Source organism: Mobula hypostoma, chromosome 9 (assembly GCF_963921235.1).
Source record: "Mobula hypostoma chromosome 9, sMobHyp1.1, whole genome shotgun sequence".
Taxonomy (NCBI): Eukaryota; Metazoa; Chordata; class Chondrichthyes; order Myliobatiformes; family Myliobatidae; genus Mobula; species Mobula hypostoma.
The window spans coordinates 113,210,820-113,229,419 of record NC_086105.1 but is presented as its reverse complement, the minus strand read 5'-3'; the positions used below and the strand labels follow the sequence as shown (position 1 = coordinate 113,229,419).

At 38.9% G+C, this 18,600-nt stretch overlaps 1 protein-coding gene across 2 annotated transcripts; it reads left to right on the top strand.

Moving 5' to 3' along the window:
* The first annotated feature begins 7,964 nt into the window (after positions 1–7,964).
* On the top strand, positions 7,965–17,873 carry mslna (mesothelin a). 2 transcript variants are annotated; one of them, XM_063058941.1, is made up of 11 exons: positions 7,965–8,025; positions 9,989–10,080; positions 10,577–10,608; positions 11,620–11,689; positions 12,259–12,440; positions 12,960–13,106; positions 14,453–14,586; positions 14,774–14,907; positions 15,057–15,151; positions 15,891–16,077; positions 16,526–17,873. In XM_063058941.1, the coding sequence occupies exons 2-11, from the start codon at positions 10,017–10,019 to the stop codon at positions 16,618–16,620; spliced, it is 1,140 nt and encodes a 379-aa protein (XP_062915011.1). In that variant the 5' UTR covers positions 7,965–8,025; positions 9,989–10,016; the 3' UTR covers positions 16,621–17,873. The 2 variants fall into 2 exon arrangements, with proteins under 2 accessions (XP_062915011.1, XP_062915010.1); XM_063058940.1 differs by lacking the exon at positions 7,965–8,025 and adding an exon at positions 8,072–9,850.
* The last annotated feature ends 727 nt before the right edge of the window (positions 17,874–18,600 follow it).

The following is an 18,600-nucleotide window of genomic DNA, read 5'->3' as shown; positions in this document are numbered from 1 at the left end:
TGTTGCTGAGATCCATACATAGTCATCATTGTGTGGTCTGCAGCTCTTGACAGCTATTTACATCAGCTCCACTAACACACTTAACATTTTACTACAGCACAGCACCTCTGAAGTCCAGGTAATTATGCTGTATGTAACTCCTTCAACAGGGAGAATGACCACACAGTGGACTGGCTATTGGTTCTGCTCATTATTCAAGTATCAGTGTGCTGAGAATCTGAATCAATAAATGTTCCTGATAGAATATTCCTTTATTCTGTCAGGTGCATCACCTCATAGCGAGTACCTAGAATACCCCTTCACTTTAACTTTGTTCTTTTGAGCTGCTGGTGCTACAGTACGAAAAGTGTTTGTTTTGATTAGCAATCATTTTGTTAAAACAGAAAGTGCTGGAAACACTCAACAGGTCAGGCACTATTTGTGAAAAGCAAAACAGTTATTTCTGGATTGCAATCTAGAATATTCAGTTTTGTTTTTACTTTCATTTACTGTTTTATCATATTTGCCTTGAACACATCAGAATGATGTTTTCTTCAGACTTCTGACTGGCCATTTTTGAATGCTTATCAGGTGAGAGAAATTTGACGTCCATCATGGCATCTCTTGGATCAATTAATGTAAATATAAGATGGTAAATCAGATGTTACAATATTTAAAGGGGAAATTGCGATATAGCAGGAAGCAACATCGGCTGAATTACAAAATATTAGTTAGAGAAACAAAGGAATCCATTTAATCAATTTAATCACTATTTCTGCGATATATTCACTCACTGTATATAAATCACATAAAATGCATTTACAGCAATTTTCATTTCTTTTGAATTAGCTACTTAAGCTTGAACCTAAACAATGCTAACTGCTTGTAAGTTTTCACTTCATAGTTCACTTCAAACAGAGAACAAGATATGCTGCTAGGAAGCACCCAACAGTAAAGAAAGGTATTTAACTGAACTGGAGCTAAATTGATGTGCAAGTGAAGATACACCAAATTAATGCATATCATTAACATGGGTGCCACAGTAGCATTAGCAGTTAGTATGACACTATTACAACTCTGGAGACTGGAATTCAATGCTGGCACTGACTCTAAGGAGTTTGTATGTTCTCCCATGAACTGTGTGGGCTTCCTCTGTGTGCTCTGGTTTCCTCCCACAGTCCAAAGATGTACCTGTTAGTATGCTAATTGGTCATTGGAAATTGTCCTGTGGTGAGGCTAGTGTTAAATAGATGGGTTGCTGTGTGGTGCAGTGCGTTGGGCTGCAAGGGACTGTTCCACGGTATATCTCTAAATAAATAAATAAACAAACAAATAAATAAATAAATAGAAAGCTGGCTAGGTAAATAAATAGATAGATAAATAAATGCCAATCAGGCTTTAGATGATCTGAGCAATGGGATAAACATTCACGAAACAGCGCATCCTAACGCCTTCACCATTGTTTTGGGAGATTTTAACCAGGCCAGTCTGAAAAAAAATCACTGAGCAATTACCATCAACAGATCAACTTGAAATACCAGAGGAAACATCACACTGGACCATTGCTACACCACCATCAAGAATGCCTACCGTGCTATTTCATACCCTCACTTCAGGAAGTCTGATCACCTGGCTGTGCTTCTACTCCTTGAGTATAGGCAGGGACCGAAGACTACAGCACCAGTAGTGAGGACCAAGAAGGTGTGGACAAGGGAAGCACAGAAGCGCCTACAGGACTGCTTTGAATCTGTGGACTGGACTGTATTTAGGGATTCATCCTCGAACCTGGATGAGTATGCTGCAGTTGTTACTGACTTTATTAAAACCTATGAGGATGAGTGTGTGCCTACAAAGACTTGCTGCACATTGCCAAACCAAAAGCTGCAGATGAGCCAGGAGGTATGTCGTCTGCTGAAGGCTAGATCTGTGACATTCAAGTCTGGCGATCCAGGCCTGTCCCAGAAAACCAAGTACGATCTGCAGAGGGCTATTTCAAGGGCAATGAGACAATTTTGAATGAGGTTGGAGGCATCATCGGATGCACGACAACTCTGGCAGGGCTTGCAAGACATTACTTCCTACAAAGCAAAACCCAATTGCATGAATGGCAGCGATGCTTCACTACCAGATGAACTCCAATGCCTTCCATGGTCGCTTTGAAAGGGAGAACACAACTACAGCTGTGAAGATCCCTGCTGCACCTGATGACCCTGTGATCTCTGTCCCAGAGGCCAATGTTAGGCTGTCTTTAACAAGAGTGAACCCTCTCAAGGCGGAAGGTCCTGATGCAGTAACTGGTAAGGCTCTGAAAACCTGTGCCAGCCAACTGGCAGGAGTATTCAAGGACATTTTCAATCTTTCACTGTTTCGGTCGGAAGTTCCCACTTACTTCAAAAAGGCAACAATTATATCAGTGCCTAAGAAGAATAACGTGAGCTGTCTTAATGACTATCACCCGGTAGCACTCACATCAACAGTGATGAAATACTTTGAGAGGTTGGTCATGACTAGACTGAACTCCTGCCTCAGCAAGGACCTGGACCTATTGCAATTTACCTATCGCCACAATAGGTCTGCGGCAGATGCAGTCTCAATAGCTCTCCACATGGCTTTAGACCACCTGGACAACACAAACACCTTCATCAGGATGCTGTTCATCAACTATAGCTCAGCATTTAATATCATTTCCACAATCCTGATTGAGAAGTTGCAGAATCTGGGCCTCTGTATCTCCCTCTGCAACTGGATCCTCGATTTCCTAATCAGAAGACCACAATCTGTGCGGATTGGTGATAACACCTCCACTTTGCTGACAATCAACACTGGTGCACCTCAGGGGTTGTGTGTGTAGCCCACTGCTCTACTCTCTATACCCATGACTGTGTAGCTAGGCGTAGCTCAAATACAATCTATAAATTTGCTGACAATACAACCATTGGTGGTGGAAACTCAGGTGGTGATGAGGGGGCGTACAGGAGTGAGGTATGCCAACTAGTGGAATTGTGCCGCAGTAACAACCTGGTACTCAATGTCAGTAAGATGAAAGAGCGGATTGTGGACTTTCGGGAGGGTAAGACGAAGGAACACATACCAATCCTCATAGAGGGATCAGAAGTGGAGAGAGTGAGCAGCTTCAAGTTCCAGGGTGTCAAGATCTCTGAGGATCTTCTATAGTAAGGACACGTTCGGCACAGCTTTGTGGGCCGAGAGGCCTGTATTGTGCTGTAGGCTTTCAACACCTGAGGATCTAACCTGGCCTCAACATATTGATGCAGTTATAAAGAAGGCAAGACAGTGGCTGTACTTCATTAGGAGTTTGAAGAGATTTGGCATGTCAATAAGTACACTCAAAAACTTGGATAGGTGTACTGTGGAGAGCATTCTGACAGGTTGCATCACTGTCTGGTATGGAGGGGCTACTGCACAGGACTGAATGAAGCTGCAAAAGGTTGTAAATCTAGTCAGCTTCATCTTGGGTACTAGCGTACAAAGTACCAGGACATCCTCAAGTACCGGTGTCTCAAAAAGGCAGCATCCATTATTAAGGACCTCCAGCACCCAGGGCATGCCCTTTTCTCACTGTAGGAGGTACAGAAGCCTGAAGGCACACACTCAGTGATTCAGGAACAGCTTCTTCCCCTCTGCTATCCGACTCCTAAATGGATATTGAAGCCTTGGACACTACCTCACCTCTTAAAAAAATATATAGTATTTCTGTTTTTTTGCACAATTTTTAATCTATTCAATATATGTATACTGTATAAAGTATACTGAATAAGATTTACTTATTTAGTTATTATTATTGTTGTTATTTTATTTTTTCTTCTATATTATGTATTGCATTGAACTGCTGCTACTAAGTTAACAAATTTCGCGTCACATGCTGGTGATAATAAACCTGATTCTGATTCTGAAATAGATAGACAGATCAATCGATCAATTAATAAATAGATCTCAAGCTGTTCACCAGGCTTTATCTCTTCATAAGATCATCACTGAATAATCTCAGTCTCTCCAAAATGAAGTAGGAAGTAAAACCTAGGCAGTATAGTACATAGGCAGATGGCCTTACACAGATGACAAAGAAACAGGCAACACACATCAAAGTTGCTGGTGAACGCAGCAGGCCAAGCAGCATCTATAGGAAGAGGCGCAGTCGACGTTTCAGGCCGAGACCCTTCGTCAGGACTAACTGAAGGAAGAGTGAGTAAGGGATTTGAAAGCTGGAGGGGGAGGGGGAGATGCAAAATGATAGGAGAAGACAGGAGGGGGAGGGATAGAGCCGAGAGCTGGACAGGTGATAGGCAAAAGGGGATACGAGAGGATCATGGGACAGGAGGTCCGGGAAGAAAGACGGGGGGGGGGGTGACCCAGAGGATGGGCAAGAGGTATATTCAGAGGGACAGAGGGAGAAAAAGGAGAGTGAGAGAAAGAATGTGTGCATAAAAAAGAGTAACAGATGGGGTACGAGGGGGAGGTGGGGCCTAGCGAAAGTTAGAGAAGTCAATGTTCATGCCATCAGACAAAGAAACAGGCTACATTCACATCCACTATGTTAATGAAGCAAAATTCCCTGATACTTCATTGCTTTGATGGTACAACTATAAATCATGTGATCTCTGAAGGTGGAAAAGTTATAATGTTATAAAACCATTCCGTCAAGTCTTTTTGTGTGAAATGCAATATCATGTAACAAAGTCAGAGCCAAAGGATACTGTTAAGTTCACTTACTCTTTATGGTCTGCAGTTGGGAAGTAGCATTCATCCTATACTCTGTGTTTAATGGCAATTGATTATCGAAAAGCATATTTAGTACAGTATTTCTCAATTTTTACTCCCAGTTGAGTTTAGTGAAAATAATAAAATCCTACAGGTTATTTCAGGCATATATTCCAAGAGCAGGATTTGGATAGGAAGATGTTACAATGCCAATGACAACTTGGTTTCATTTTCCATAAATATCTAATGTGAACTTCACATACATTTGTCTCTATTCATTTCCAATTCAGAGGCATTGAGTCAAAAATCAATACAAACCAGTTTTATATACACCCTATTATTACCATGTGGAGGGAAATGTTGAAAATATATTTTATGGAATTTATTTATTTACGGGATTTGGGCATCACCAACTAAGCCAGCATTTATTGCCCAGCCCTAGTTGCCCCTGAGAAGGTGGTGATGAGCTGCAGTCCATGAGGTGTAGGTGCTCCCACAGTGCTGTTAGGAAGGGAATTCCATAATTTTGACCCAGCGACAATGAAGGAATGGAGTATGTTTCTAAGTCGGGGTGGTGAGTGACTTGAAGGGTGATTTTCAATTGATGGTGTTCCCCGGTATCTGCTGTTCTCATCCTTTCAGATGGTACTGGCTGTGGGTCTGGAAGGTGCAGCCTTAGGAACTTTGGTGTGTTGTTGCAGTGCATCTTGTAGATAGTACACACTGCTGCAACTGTTTGTGATGGTAGAGGGATTGGATGCATGTGGAAGGGGTACCAATCAAGTGAGCTGCCTTGTACTGGATGATGTCAAGCTTTTTGAGTGTTGATGGAGCTGAACTTATCCAGGCGAGTGACAATTATTCCATTACACTCCTGACCTGAGTCTTGTAGATGGTGGACAGGCTTTGGGGAGTCAGGAGGTGAGTTACACGCCACAGGATTCCTAGCCTTTGACTTGCTCTGGTTGCCATGGTGTTTATATGGCTAGACCAGTTCAGTTTCCTGTGAATGGTAACACCCAGGATGTTGATAATAGGGGATTCTGGCATGGTTCCGGAAGACTGGAAGATTGCAAATGTCACTCCGCTATTTAAGAAGGGGGCAAGGAAGCAAAAAGGAAATTATAGACCTGTTATCTTGACGTCGGTGGTTGGGAAGTTGTTGGAGTCAATTGTCAAGGATGAGGTTACAGAGTACCTGGAGGCATATGACAAGATAGGCAGAACTCAGCACGGATTCCTTAAAGGAAAATCCTGCCTGACAAACCTATTACAATTTTTTGAGGAAATTACCAGTAGGCTAGACAAGGGAGATGCAGTGGATGTTGTATATTTGTATTTTCAGAAGGCCTTTGACAAGGTGCCACACATGAGGCTGCTTAACAAGATAAGAGCCCATGGAATTACAGGAAAGTTACATACGTGGATAGAGCGTTGGCTGATTGGCAGGAAACAGAGAGTGGGGATAAAGGGATCCTATTCTGGTTGGCTGCCGGTTACCAGTGGTGTTCCACAGGGATCAGTGTTGGGGCCGCTTCTTTTTACATTGTACATCAACGATTTGGATTATGGAATAGATGGCTTTGTGGCTAAATTTGCTGACGATACGAAGATAGGTGGAGGGGCCGGTAGTGCTGAGGAAACGGAGAGTCTGCAGAGAGACTTGGATAGATTGGAAGAATGGGCAGAGAAGTGGCAAATGAAGTACAATGTTGGAAAGTGTATGGTTATGCACTTTGGCAGAAAAAATAAACGGGAAGACTATTATTTAAATGGGGAAAGAATTCAAAGTTCTGAGATGCAACGGGACTTGGGAGTCCTCGTACAGGATTCCCTTAAAGTTAACCTCCAGGTTGAGTCGGTAGTGAAGAAGGCGAATGCAATGTTGGCATTCATTTCTAGAGGAATAGAGTATAGGAGTGATGTTGAGGCTCTATAAGGCACTGGCAAGACCTCACTTGGAGTACTCTGTGCAGTTTTGGGCTCCCTATTTAAGAAATGATGTGCTGATGATGTTGGAGAGGGTACAGAGAAGATTCACTAGAATGATTCCGGGAATGAGAGGGTTAACATATGAGGAATGTTTGTCCGCTCTTGGACTGTTTTCCTTGGAGTTTAGAAGAATGAGGGGAGACTTCATAGAAACATTTCGAATGTTAAAAGACATGGACAGAGTGGATGTGGCAAAGTTGTTTCCCATGATGGGGGAGTCTAGTACGAGAGGGCATGACTTCAGGATTGAAGGGCGCCCTTTCAGAACAGAAATGCGAAAAAAATTTTTTAGTCAGAGGGTGGTGAATCTATGGAATTTGTTGCCACGGGTAGCAGTGGAGGCCAAGTCATTGGGTGTATTTAAGGCAGAAATTGATAGGTATCTGAGTAGCCAGGGCATCAAAGGTTATGGTGAGAAGGCGGGGCAGTGGGACTAAATAGGATAAAATGGATCAGCTCATGATAAAATGGTGGAGCAGACTCGATGGGCCGAATGGCCTACTTCTGCTCCTTTGTCTTATGGTCTTATGGATTCAGTGATGGTGAAGGCACTGAATGTCAAGGGACGATGGTTAGAGAGAGAGAGAGAGAGAGAGAGAGAGAAAAGAGAGAGAAAAAAGAGAGAGAGAGAAAAGAGAGAGAGAGAAAAGAGAGAGAAAAGAGAGAGAGAGGGAGGGGAGAGAGAGGGAGGGGAGAGAGAGAGGGAGGGGAGAGAGAGAGGGAGTGGAGAGAGAGAGGGAGTGGAGAGAGAGAGGGAGTGGAGAGAGAGAGAGAGAGAGAGAGAGAGAGAGAGAGAGAGAGAGAGAAATAAATAAATAAGGGATTGGGTATGAAGGGGAGGTGGGGCATTAACAGAAGTTAGAGAAGTCAATGTTCATGCCATCAGGTTGGAGGGACAACACCTTATATTCTGTCTGGGTAGCCTCCAGCAAGTTAAATCGCTGGAAAAAATCAGTGTCTTACAAGGATTTTTGCTCCTCTGATCAAAGGAAGGTACCTGTGTAAGGTACACAGACAACAGCAATTTAAAAGTAATAACATTTGACAAAGCAATGCAGAGAATGTTTGCACACCTTACATGACATCTGTGCACTTTTGAATGCTAGGAATAGTAATAGCTGAATACATGAATCATCTTCTCAAATGTTAACGTCAAGAGCAATGACCCTTATTAATTTTTTTTAAAGAATTCAGAATACGTTACCAAAAACGTAAATGCCACACCTGGCATTTAGCATAAGAATAAGCTGTAGATGGATAGCCTAGGTATAAATTGTCAGTGCTTGTTTGTAGGTTAGCTCTGTAGTGCTCAGTAAGTCTCACACAAGACAAGAGGTGAGTTTTCATTATTTGAAATAGTCTCTATTTAAGTTAAATAAGTTAAATGTAAAATGAAGCAAATTGGTTTTGAGAAATAATTTTATGGTTAATTAACTCTCTCATGACAGTGATGTCAGCTGTATTGTAATATCCCAGTGTCAGGTTTAATTTGATTCAAAATGAAACAAAATACTGTAAGTACTCTGCAGGTCAAGCCATATATGGGGAAGAAAAATCATTAATATTTCAGATCAACTTTTTATCCAAATTATTTTGAAAGACCATTGCCCCAAAATACTAACTCTCAATCTTCAGAGCTACAGAGTATTTACTGTAATTTCCCTTTTCTTTTAACATTCCAAAATCTGCAGAGTTTTGCTTTGCCAATGACTTTGTTGTGATTAGTTCAGGCAAACTGCAGAATTGCTTAGACTTTATTTCTATAGTTGTGAGAAAGTTCATGTCTTCTGTGTATGCAAGTAGGGAAGTTCTGAACTTCCTCACTGCTGATTGAAGCTGTCTATCCGACAGCAGCCCGGCAGCAGGCTATGACTTACTGCCAATTTCCAACGGTTATGCTGAGAAATCAGCAGGTTCAATGGCTTTATTCATTTCAAAAGAGACCAGAGGTTGTGAGGAAGTTGAAATGCAAATTGACTCAAATTTATTAAGTATAGTTAATTGATTTAGTGGTTTTTATAATATAATATTTAATAGTACATTCAAGGCATTGCTATGGTGTTCATAATTTGAAGGTGCTGTGTTATATAGGGCTTCACAAAATCATTTAGATCCAGTTTTGTTGAGGAAGCTCTTGTGAGGCATCTGCTCATAGTATGGACTTGTCCATTAGAGTCCCGAAGAAGGGTCTCAATGCATAGCGTTAGCAACTCATTCCCTCCATAGATGTTGCCTGACTTACTGAGTTCCTTCACCATTTGGTGTGTGTTGCGCAAGATTTCCAGCATCTGCAGGATCTCTAGTGTCTCCAGTAGAAGAAAGCCATTGGCAAATGCAGAAAGAAGGATGGCAAGCACAGGTAAAGGGTGACTAGTTTCAGCTGTTTGCTGCTGCAGGAATTCTGACTCATTAGGTCAGTTGTGTCTCCATGTGTCTGCTTATAATTGAGTTCATACAAACCAGAGATTCATGGATTTATAGATATTAAGAAAATAAAGAGATTAGTGCAGGAAAGTAGCTTTAAGGTGGAAGGTCAGTCATGACTTTAAAGAATGGCAGAGCAGGAGGCCAGACAGCATATTCCTGCTCCTAATGCTTACATTCATGTCTGTCTTTCCAAAAGTTAATACTCATTTCAAAACAGTTCTTGCAATAGAATTGTATGATGAGTTTTTAATGCTTATCAAATGCACATCTTAAGAGGTGGGGAAGTTGTAATATTTACAAGTGAGGTGCAATCATCTTCAATTATGTTTGCATTCCTGGTTTTAATATGCCTGATACAATCAGTAAAACTTGCACCCCAAGGCCCTAATAAGCATCATATTGACAAAGCGCTTATTGTAGATGATGACCTTGTTAAAAATTTGTTCTTTTTTAACTTCCATTAATATCACCAGAAGGAGTATCAGTTGAACTATGCTCCCTGCATGTAATATCCACCCCCCCCACACATTTTTCTTTTGACTTCTCATGTCAACAACACTGAAATGTGCAGAGATTTTAAACACAACTCTGAAGGTCATGGCTTCATGAAGTTCAGACTCCAGATTATGAAAATGGACATAAACCCACGGATGCTACCATACCTTTCCAATATTTTTTCTCAAGTATTTTTTCCTAATTATCAGTATCTTCGGTCTCAGACAGCCAAGAAAAGGTGCTGATCTATGGAACTACTAGATGTTGGAAACATGCAGCTCGGGGCCAGTAGTTTTTCAAGCAGCTTGGTCTGCAAACAGTATTTTCATTTCACTTGTTTATCAGATCATCAAGATTCTTTTTTGCCTTTTTACAGGATTTCCCTCCCTCCCCTTTGGCAAGCAATGATGCAGAAAATAACGCCGTTCGTTTCCAAAGCAGTGAAGGTCATGTCATTTACTGCCATTGGTATGTTGGTCTTCTTAGTTCCTCTTGTATAATCTCAGAAAATATCAGCAGCCCTAATGCAAACTATAAATTTGAAGAATGTGTTAAATGTAAGCAATTCGTTGTAGATTATGTAATGGTGCTGGGTACCCTAAGTAGCTAGTCTTGAGGGAATCAGTTAAAAGAGCTTAAGCCACCGCACCTTTGAAGCACAAAAACTGTGTGTACTTTCCACAGCAGGGAGAATGGTCCATGCAGTGAATCTGATGAGCCATTGGTACTGCTCATTACTCAGGTGCAAATAAGAGACCTACCTAAATGAATATTACTCCCAAAAACTATGCCCTGTAAAGTGTGACACATCATGGATGGCACTTCTAATAGATAAACGTTTATGATTTGCCAACTTCTTAACCACTGTATGCATACTTATATATGCTGAAATATGGAGTGGGTGGGTTTTGTTTTTGAGTTGATTTATGGGATTTTAATCTATTCTTCCGATGTTTACTTTCAGGTTTTTTACTGATCACTTTCACTGCCAAGCTGGTAAGAGAAATGTTTGCAGTAAATGAAAATAAGAAAAAAAAAATCATAGATGTTTGAAATCTAAAGTAAAAACTGAATGCATTTGGCTGGTCAGTTAGAATCTGTGATAAGAGAAACAGTTGTTGTTCTGCTCAAGGATTTTAGACCTGTAGCTTTAACAGTTTCTCTTTCCACTAATGCTGCTTGACCAGTTTTCTCAGAATTTCTATACCTTTATATAAGAGACAGAGTGGTATGGCGAGTTGATTAGCTGCCTCACAACTCCAGAGACTGAGGTTCAATACTGACCTTGGATGCTGGCTGTTTGCATATTCTCCCTCTCAGTAATCTATTTATTCACAATAAGTTACCCTTGGTGAATGGTAAATACTAAGGGAGTTGATAAGAATGTGGATAGAATAAAAAAAAACTGGGATGTATTAGGATTAATGTGAATGATCAGTGTGGAATTGGTGTGCCACAGCGTCCATTTCCATGTGGTGGCTCTCTGAATGAAGAGGACAGTTTACACATTCAACTAAAGCAAATATAAATCTGTGATAAATGTAAGAGATCACATTACTACCAAAATTAATCTGATGACAATTATTGTACAACATTTGATGGTAAATGTGAAAGGCAGCAAAGAAACGTTAGCGCAAACATGAGGAATTCTGCAGATGCTGGAAATTCAAGCAACACACCTCAAAGTTGCTGGTGAACACAGCAGGCCAGACAGCATCTCTAGGAAAAGGTACAGTCGACGTTTCAGGGTCTCGGCCTGAAATGTTGACTGTACCTCTTCCTAGAGATGCTGCCTGGCCCGCTGTGTTCACCAGCAACTTTAAAGAAACATTAGGCTTAATGCTCTGTCACTATCTATAAACATAATAGAAACCATCCAAATGGAATTTTCTCCCCAAGTTCACTGATCATGAAAGGCTTAAACCAAAGCATCTGTGATTTGCTTACTCTCTATTGAGCTAGTGTGATATATAACAAATATTAAAAGTGCAGTTTTCTATTCTACAGAGTTTTTGTGAGGAGCATTTGCAAAATCGCAGGATGATTGATGTACATTGGAGAGTAAAACGTGCCACTAGTAAGTATAATACATAATTAAATTTTTTTACTGATTCAGTGTCTAAAAGTTAGTTTGCTCACTAGCATTAAAAAATCTCGTGATTAATGTGATGTAATTGCTGCCCCGTAATCCCTGTCTCCTGAGCTGACATCTGTGCAAAAACCAGGTGCATCAATGCTTTGAGCAGTATGTTCTCAGCAATGACATGTTGATGAAACAAGCCCACCTCCCTGCACACTACCTGAATGTAAAGAGCATTTTCCAAATCATCCCTTAACCCTTCACAAATGCAATGAACTCTGTGGCTTTCATTGAAGGTGGAATGGAATTGTTACAATCACTATTTTTGTGGATTCAAATCAAATCGCAACTAAACTGAATTACAGTATTTGATTCCTTTTTGATCTTTGGAATAATCCATTTTAATTCATGCCCATTCTTCCTGTATTAGGTCTTACATTATAGTAGATATTTCCAGAAAAATTTTAAATGTAAGCAGGATGGCCTGGTTTTCCTTCTGATTAGTTTCATCTCTCACTTTCGGTTTAGACATGCTACTCACACAAGGAATGTGCTTACTTTCACAGACTGCACCACTGAGTTCATAACGGAGAGTGATACTAGCGAACCTGATCTACCGGCAAGATATACAGCCGAGCAGCTGGATGCCTGTTTGGAAAAGGAAGTGCTGTCTAAAAACCTTTCTGAACTGGGAAATATAGCTTTTAGTAGAACTCAGCTTCTTGTTCTGAAGAAAAAATTAGAAGATGTAAGTCAACCTGATATGAAAATAATCTTTTAATCCTTTTCCCCCTGAATGCTCACAGTACCATTTGTACTCCATGTATTACAGGAGATTCGTTTTTCAAAGACTACTAATCAATGGGTTGGAAATCAAATCAAATCAAATTCCAGTGCAGACACAATTAATACAAATTCCACATTAGGGTTGTTTAAAACTGAATGGGACCTCAGTTGCCTGGAAGGTTAGGTATTTGCTTAGCATATTGAGTAATTTAACGAGATTTCACAAAATATTCCTGTAAGAGCCAATAATGGCAAGGAAAGGATAACTAGATGCAACATGGAGTACAAAGGGGTGAGAACTTAGTCAGTAAAAGACTAACGCATTATACGCTGTAAACCATTATGCTCTATAGCCTGCACAATCCTATTACATAGTTATATTTGGGAATAAAGTTTTTGTGGGAAAATGCTGAAAATATACTTTTTTTTTGGAACTTTTTAAACTATAAACTGACTCAATAAATATGAACTTTTGAAACAGCTTTATCCAGGTGGACTGCCACAAGAGCAGATTCTACATTTGGGATTCATTATCACTGTGTATGGAGCTGAGGAAATTAGCACGTGGAATATAACAGATCCGAATACCCTTGCATATGTTATTTCTAACAGTCCAAATTTTAATACGGTATGATTTGTTACAATTTTTGCACTTAATATTGAATTAAACATTTGCTTTAATTGTTACTGTGCAATGATGGACAGAATAGAATTAATTTTAGGGTCCAATAATTGGTAAGATTTTCTTCATCAGATGCATTAAATATTTTTCTTTGAGGGAACAGGGATCTATTTTATTCATCTGACAGATATTACTTCCTGATATTATCGCTATTCAGGGTCATTCACAGCGACATTGCTGAATAAAGAATAAACCTCAGGTGGGTACACTCAGTGACCACTTTATTAGGTACACCTGCTTGTTAATGCAAGTATCTAATCAGCCAATCATGCGGCAGCAATTCAAAACATAAACAAATACGGACATGGTCAAAAGGTTCAGTTGTCGTTCAGACCAAACATTGGAATGAGGAAGAAATGTGATCTAAGTGACCTTGACTATAGAATGATTGTTGGTGCCAGGCAGGGTAATTTGACTATCCCAGAAAGTGCTGCTTTCCTGGGATTTTCACACACATTAGTCTCTAGAGTACATAAAGAATGCTGCAAAAAAAACACAAAAAAAATCCAGTGAGCGGTAGTTCTCTGGGCGAAAACACCTTGTTAATGGGAGAGATTAGGGGAGGATGGCCTGTCTGGTTCAAGCTGACAGGAAGGTGACAGTAATTCAGATAACCACGCATCACAACAGTGGTGTGCAGAAGAGCATCTCTGAACGCACATGTTGAATCTTGAAGTGGATGTTCTACAGCAGTGGAATACCACCCCTGTACCTAATAAAGTGGCCTCTGTGTGTATTTTGCCCTTCAGGAATCTCAATTCTAGCACAGTTTAGTGATTTTAGCAACAGGGTAACTGAAAATGCAGAACTAGTCACTTTATATCTGAAGAAGTAAGTTTGCACATATTTATTTATTTACTTATTTAGAGATGTAGCATGGAGTGTGCCCTTCCAGCCCTTCCAGGAACCCCTAACAACCCCGATTTAACCCTAATCTAATCACAGGACAATTTATAATAATTAGTTAACCTACTCAGTATGTCTTTGGACTGAGGGGAAAACCCATGTATTCCATGGGGAGGACATACTGAGACTTCTTACAAACAGCACTGGAATTGAAATCTGAACTCTGACGCCCCAAGCTGTAAAGGCATTGCACTAGCTGCTGCACTACCATGATGACCAATTTTCTGTTTCAGTCTTGGATTGCCAGGAAACACAAGATATTAGCAGCAAATGATCTTAGTTCAACCAATACACCCTGACATACTGTATTTCATAAAGCAATTTGAAAGTGTGAAAGGAATTAACAAGTTAGAAAATTAAGTCCATACTTTTTTTTCCCTTTTCAGACAGTAGCAATTCTCACAAATTATGTTCAGAAAAAAGGGATACTGAATACACCTGTGTTGAATGCGATCGATGGTAACATTTTGTGCGGTCTGAGTGAAGAGATTCTTCAAAAAATCCCTCCTGCTGAATTAAAGTGAGTGTTGTCTAAAACTACCCTGCTATCTGCTCTTTCAGTTCCATATGTAAAATTATTGCATTGGCATCAAATGATTGATGGCCAGGCAATAAATCTGAGAATTCAATAGGAGCTTGAAATGAATTAGGTGAATCACGGTTAAGCTCCTGGATCACAGATGGCATTGCTATCATTCTTTTTGCAGGAGAGCCAAACCATTAAATATTTCTGCATGCACTCAGCGAAAGAAGGATATAATCTATGGAATTGCAAAAACCGCTTTCCAAGATCAAGCTAATAATTTCAGTGCCTATTATCCTCTCATCAAGCCATATATCCGTAAGTCTCATTGCAATCTGATGCAACGTTTGATGAATTATTTAAAAATGTATTTTTCTGACCACTGAAATCTATGTCAAATTTTGCTGTTATTACTAATGCTTTATACTACAAATAATAAGAAAGCTGGGTGTTCTGTTCTCTTAAAGCTGGCGCAAAAGTAACTGATTTAAAGAGCCTGGCTGATGGAAATATCAACATGGACTATGCAACCTTTAGCACACTCAATCCAGAGGAAGTAGAAGTAGGTATCTGAACGATCATTTGATATTTTATTGCATTCTGCATGAATCTGATTTTAAATATTGCCTCTGAAATAGTAATAAATTCACAAATTAATTAACAAAAAAATTAACATACCATTAGTGGACAAGATTCATTACGTTCCTCCCAGGAGTTGGAGATGCAAAAGAAGTTTCAGTTCTTCCACAGCAGGAGGAGTTACTGATATTTCAAATAAAGTTGAAATAGGATTATGTAAACTCAAGGCTTCTATCCTATAATTAAATGAAGGATGTAGAAGAAAAATTTAGTTGCCTCTCCAGCTCAGTTATGAATATAGGAAATGTGTTAAACAAGCAGCCTACTCCCTTTCATTGGTTTTATTGCAGCCTAAGATCAACTGAACCCATCTGAAACAATTCATAGAACCATTGACACAATACTTTACAGTAGTTACCTTTGAAGAGACAACACCAGGACTGAAGTAGTAGCCATCAGAATCATATCATTAATGAATTAAACTTTGAACACAAAGGTATGGGAGATATTATATGAGTAGATGCAGGAAATGAGGTTAAATAGATCTGAATAAAATAATTCACACAACTGTGATTTGGTCAAATTACTTTTGAGATTGTCCTATTTGCACATTTTGTTTGCACATGTTACTGGCTTCACAATATCCTCCTGTGACAACTGATTATAGACGAAAGTGAAATCATAATGTTGATGTCTCTCTACTGCCATTTTTTCTCTATCAGAAACTCTCTGCTAATGATATCCGTAAACTACTTGGAAGAAATCTAAATGACCTTAAAACAAATGAACAAGATTTAATAGTGATGCGATGGATTTATACACACTCACCTGAAGATGTGGAAAGTCTCGGAATTGGTCTACAGAGAGTTCCATCACTAGCTGGAATTGGAAATATAGTTTTTTCCAAAGGTAAGTCTCTTTTTATATTATTCTTTTGTAGACTCACAAGAAAACTGGGTAGAATCTAAGTGTGGCTAATAACTTTATATTATAATATTGGAAACATTGTCATCATTTCAGTTATATTTGTGCACACACACACACACCACTGGAGGAACTCCAAGGGTCAGGTAGCATCTATGGAGGCACTATGTGTGCTGCTCCAGATTCCAGTATCTATGCTCTCTTGTGCCTCTTGACTCACAATCATTGCTATTCAAAATTGGCCACGACACAATTGTGTATCAAACCAGTTGACAAAATTTGGTTTTTAAACAAATGACATGCAAGAGATAATGAACTCTGAAAACACTGATGTGACATTTATAAAAGATATAATTTTTAAAATGTTCAATGAGATTTGAAGGAACCTGTTGAAGGTAACCACTAACATAATGTTTTTCATTTTATTTTCCAGAGCCTGATTCCAATTCTGCTTCAAGCAACAGCTACAGCATCCTGATCTCCTTTTGCATAACTGTGATAAGCATTACAATACAGTCCATTTTATAAACTGGGATTCAACCCACTTCTGCTTTTTAACTGATAAGTGGAGAGAATCAGAACTCACTGAAGGATTTAAATGAAGGTTTAGAAATCTCAGAATGAATAGTGTGGTGTTTGCCTATAACAATCCACTGTGGATTTGCTTGAAACCAACTTTTATGACAATGCTTTGAATATGAAGCAGAAGATAAAGATTCGGGATTAATATATAAAACAAATCTTTTTCATGTAGTAAATTACAATAACCTGAAATTCATGGCCCATTGGATGGTGAAAGCAAATTGAGTTATTGCGCTCAATAACATATGGATAGATATTTGCCTAAATGAGTGACTAGATATTTCACAGAGACTACCTCACACTAAATGGGCTGAATAGTTTACTAGTATGCATTCCATGAATTCTATCATTCTTTGATGAGATTAGGGGGAACAATGGATTGTAACTAAATCGACAATTATATGAAAACAACCAGTAAAATATTTTACTTTCCAGATTTTCATTCATGTTCTGTTCTCACAATCCTTAGAAGAAGATTATTTCAGGATATTGCTATCTCCTACATTTATCTTTGAAGACTCTATCTGGGCACATATACTGAACACATGCATTGTAAAGTTAAGGCATCACTATCAATTCTGTTCAAACCATACTTGTTCAGCAACAAAGAATCTCAATTGGCATTGTTGATCATGAGTACAAATTCTATTAGATCTTATTAAATGTAATATTATTAAAGCCGTTCGTAGTGCAGAACTGGATGTCTCCGTTAATTTAGTTCAACTCAGTGTTTATGGGATTACGATATCAAGTTGTCTCAGTGGCTTGTAATTGAAAAGGGGAGAAAGAGCGTTAAGAGTTATCACTCCAAATCATTATCCAAGTTATCCACTTGGAAAATATAAATTTTAGACCAGCTTTGGGCTAAGGCATTTGCCATTACTGACTGGAACAAACTTAAAACAATCTTGTTACAACTGATTACAATTAAAAGTGAAAGTAGGAAAAGGCAAAGACCACTTTTCTGTCTGCTTTGTATTCTGGCCACAGTTGAGAATGAAACATAAAATGTTGTCTAAGATTATTGTATTTACTCTCTATATTGAATTTACCACTCTGTGGAGTTTGTTGAGTATATTTGTTGTTGCATTATCTTTCAGCTATTTATTTTTTGGCTAGTATACCTACTTATTAATTCTATGTAATTATTATGTAAAGAATGTATATTTTTATTTACAATTAAAGCAAAGTGAACCATGCTTCATTAACCCTGTTATCGATAATAAAGTGTAACGATAAAAATATCAGCAACGCTACAAACAGTAAAGCAAGACATTAGGTCCTATTAAGAATCCATAGATTGTGAAGATGACAGTCTTCTTTCATGTATTTCCACATATGCGTGGTTACAACTTGTTTATGCTGATTCAACTTTCATAGCAAATGAAAACATGGACTGGAGAAATTAAACTTCTTAAAAAGGTCAAGAATGTGCCAGACAGAAAAAGTTCCTGCTGTAGAATATTCCAACTTCTTAAGGGTTTGACGGTGGTGCTGCTTTAACCAAATGCCTTTCAGATATTAAGATATCCAAACAAGACAAGTTCCCTTCAGGAGCTACACAGAGCAAAAGAAATCCAAACAACAGAAATATTACAATATGATGAAAGATCATCCATTTGAAATACGAACAGTTTCTCGAATCACAGATGCTTTAAGGCTTGCTGAGCATTTTAATGTAATTTTGTGTTGGTTAAGAAAAAGAAGGACAAGATGCAGGAAGGGAAAAATTGGACTGTGAAGACTAAACAGGAAACGATAAGTTGGAATGAAAGAAAAGCAAGGAGATTCACAAGTATAAAAACTAATCAAAATAATTAAGAAATTAAATAAAAATTTTCCCCAACTGTTTCCAAATTAACTATTAAATATACAGTAAATAGGTAACAGAAATAAATGGAATGGGAATATTACAATTTGTTCAAA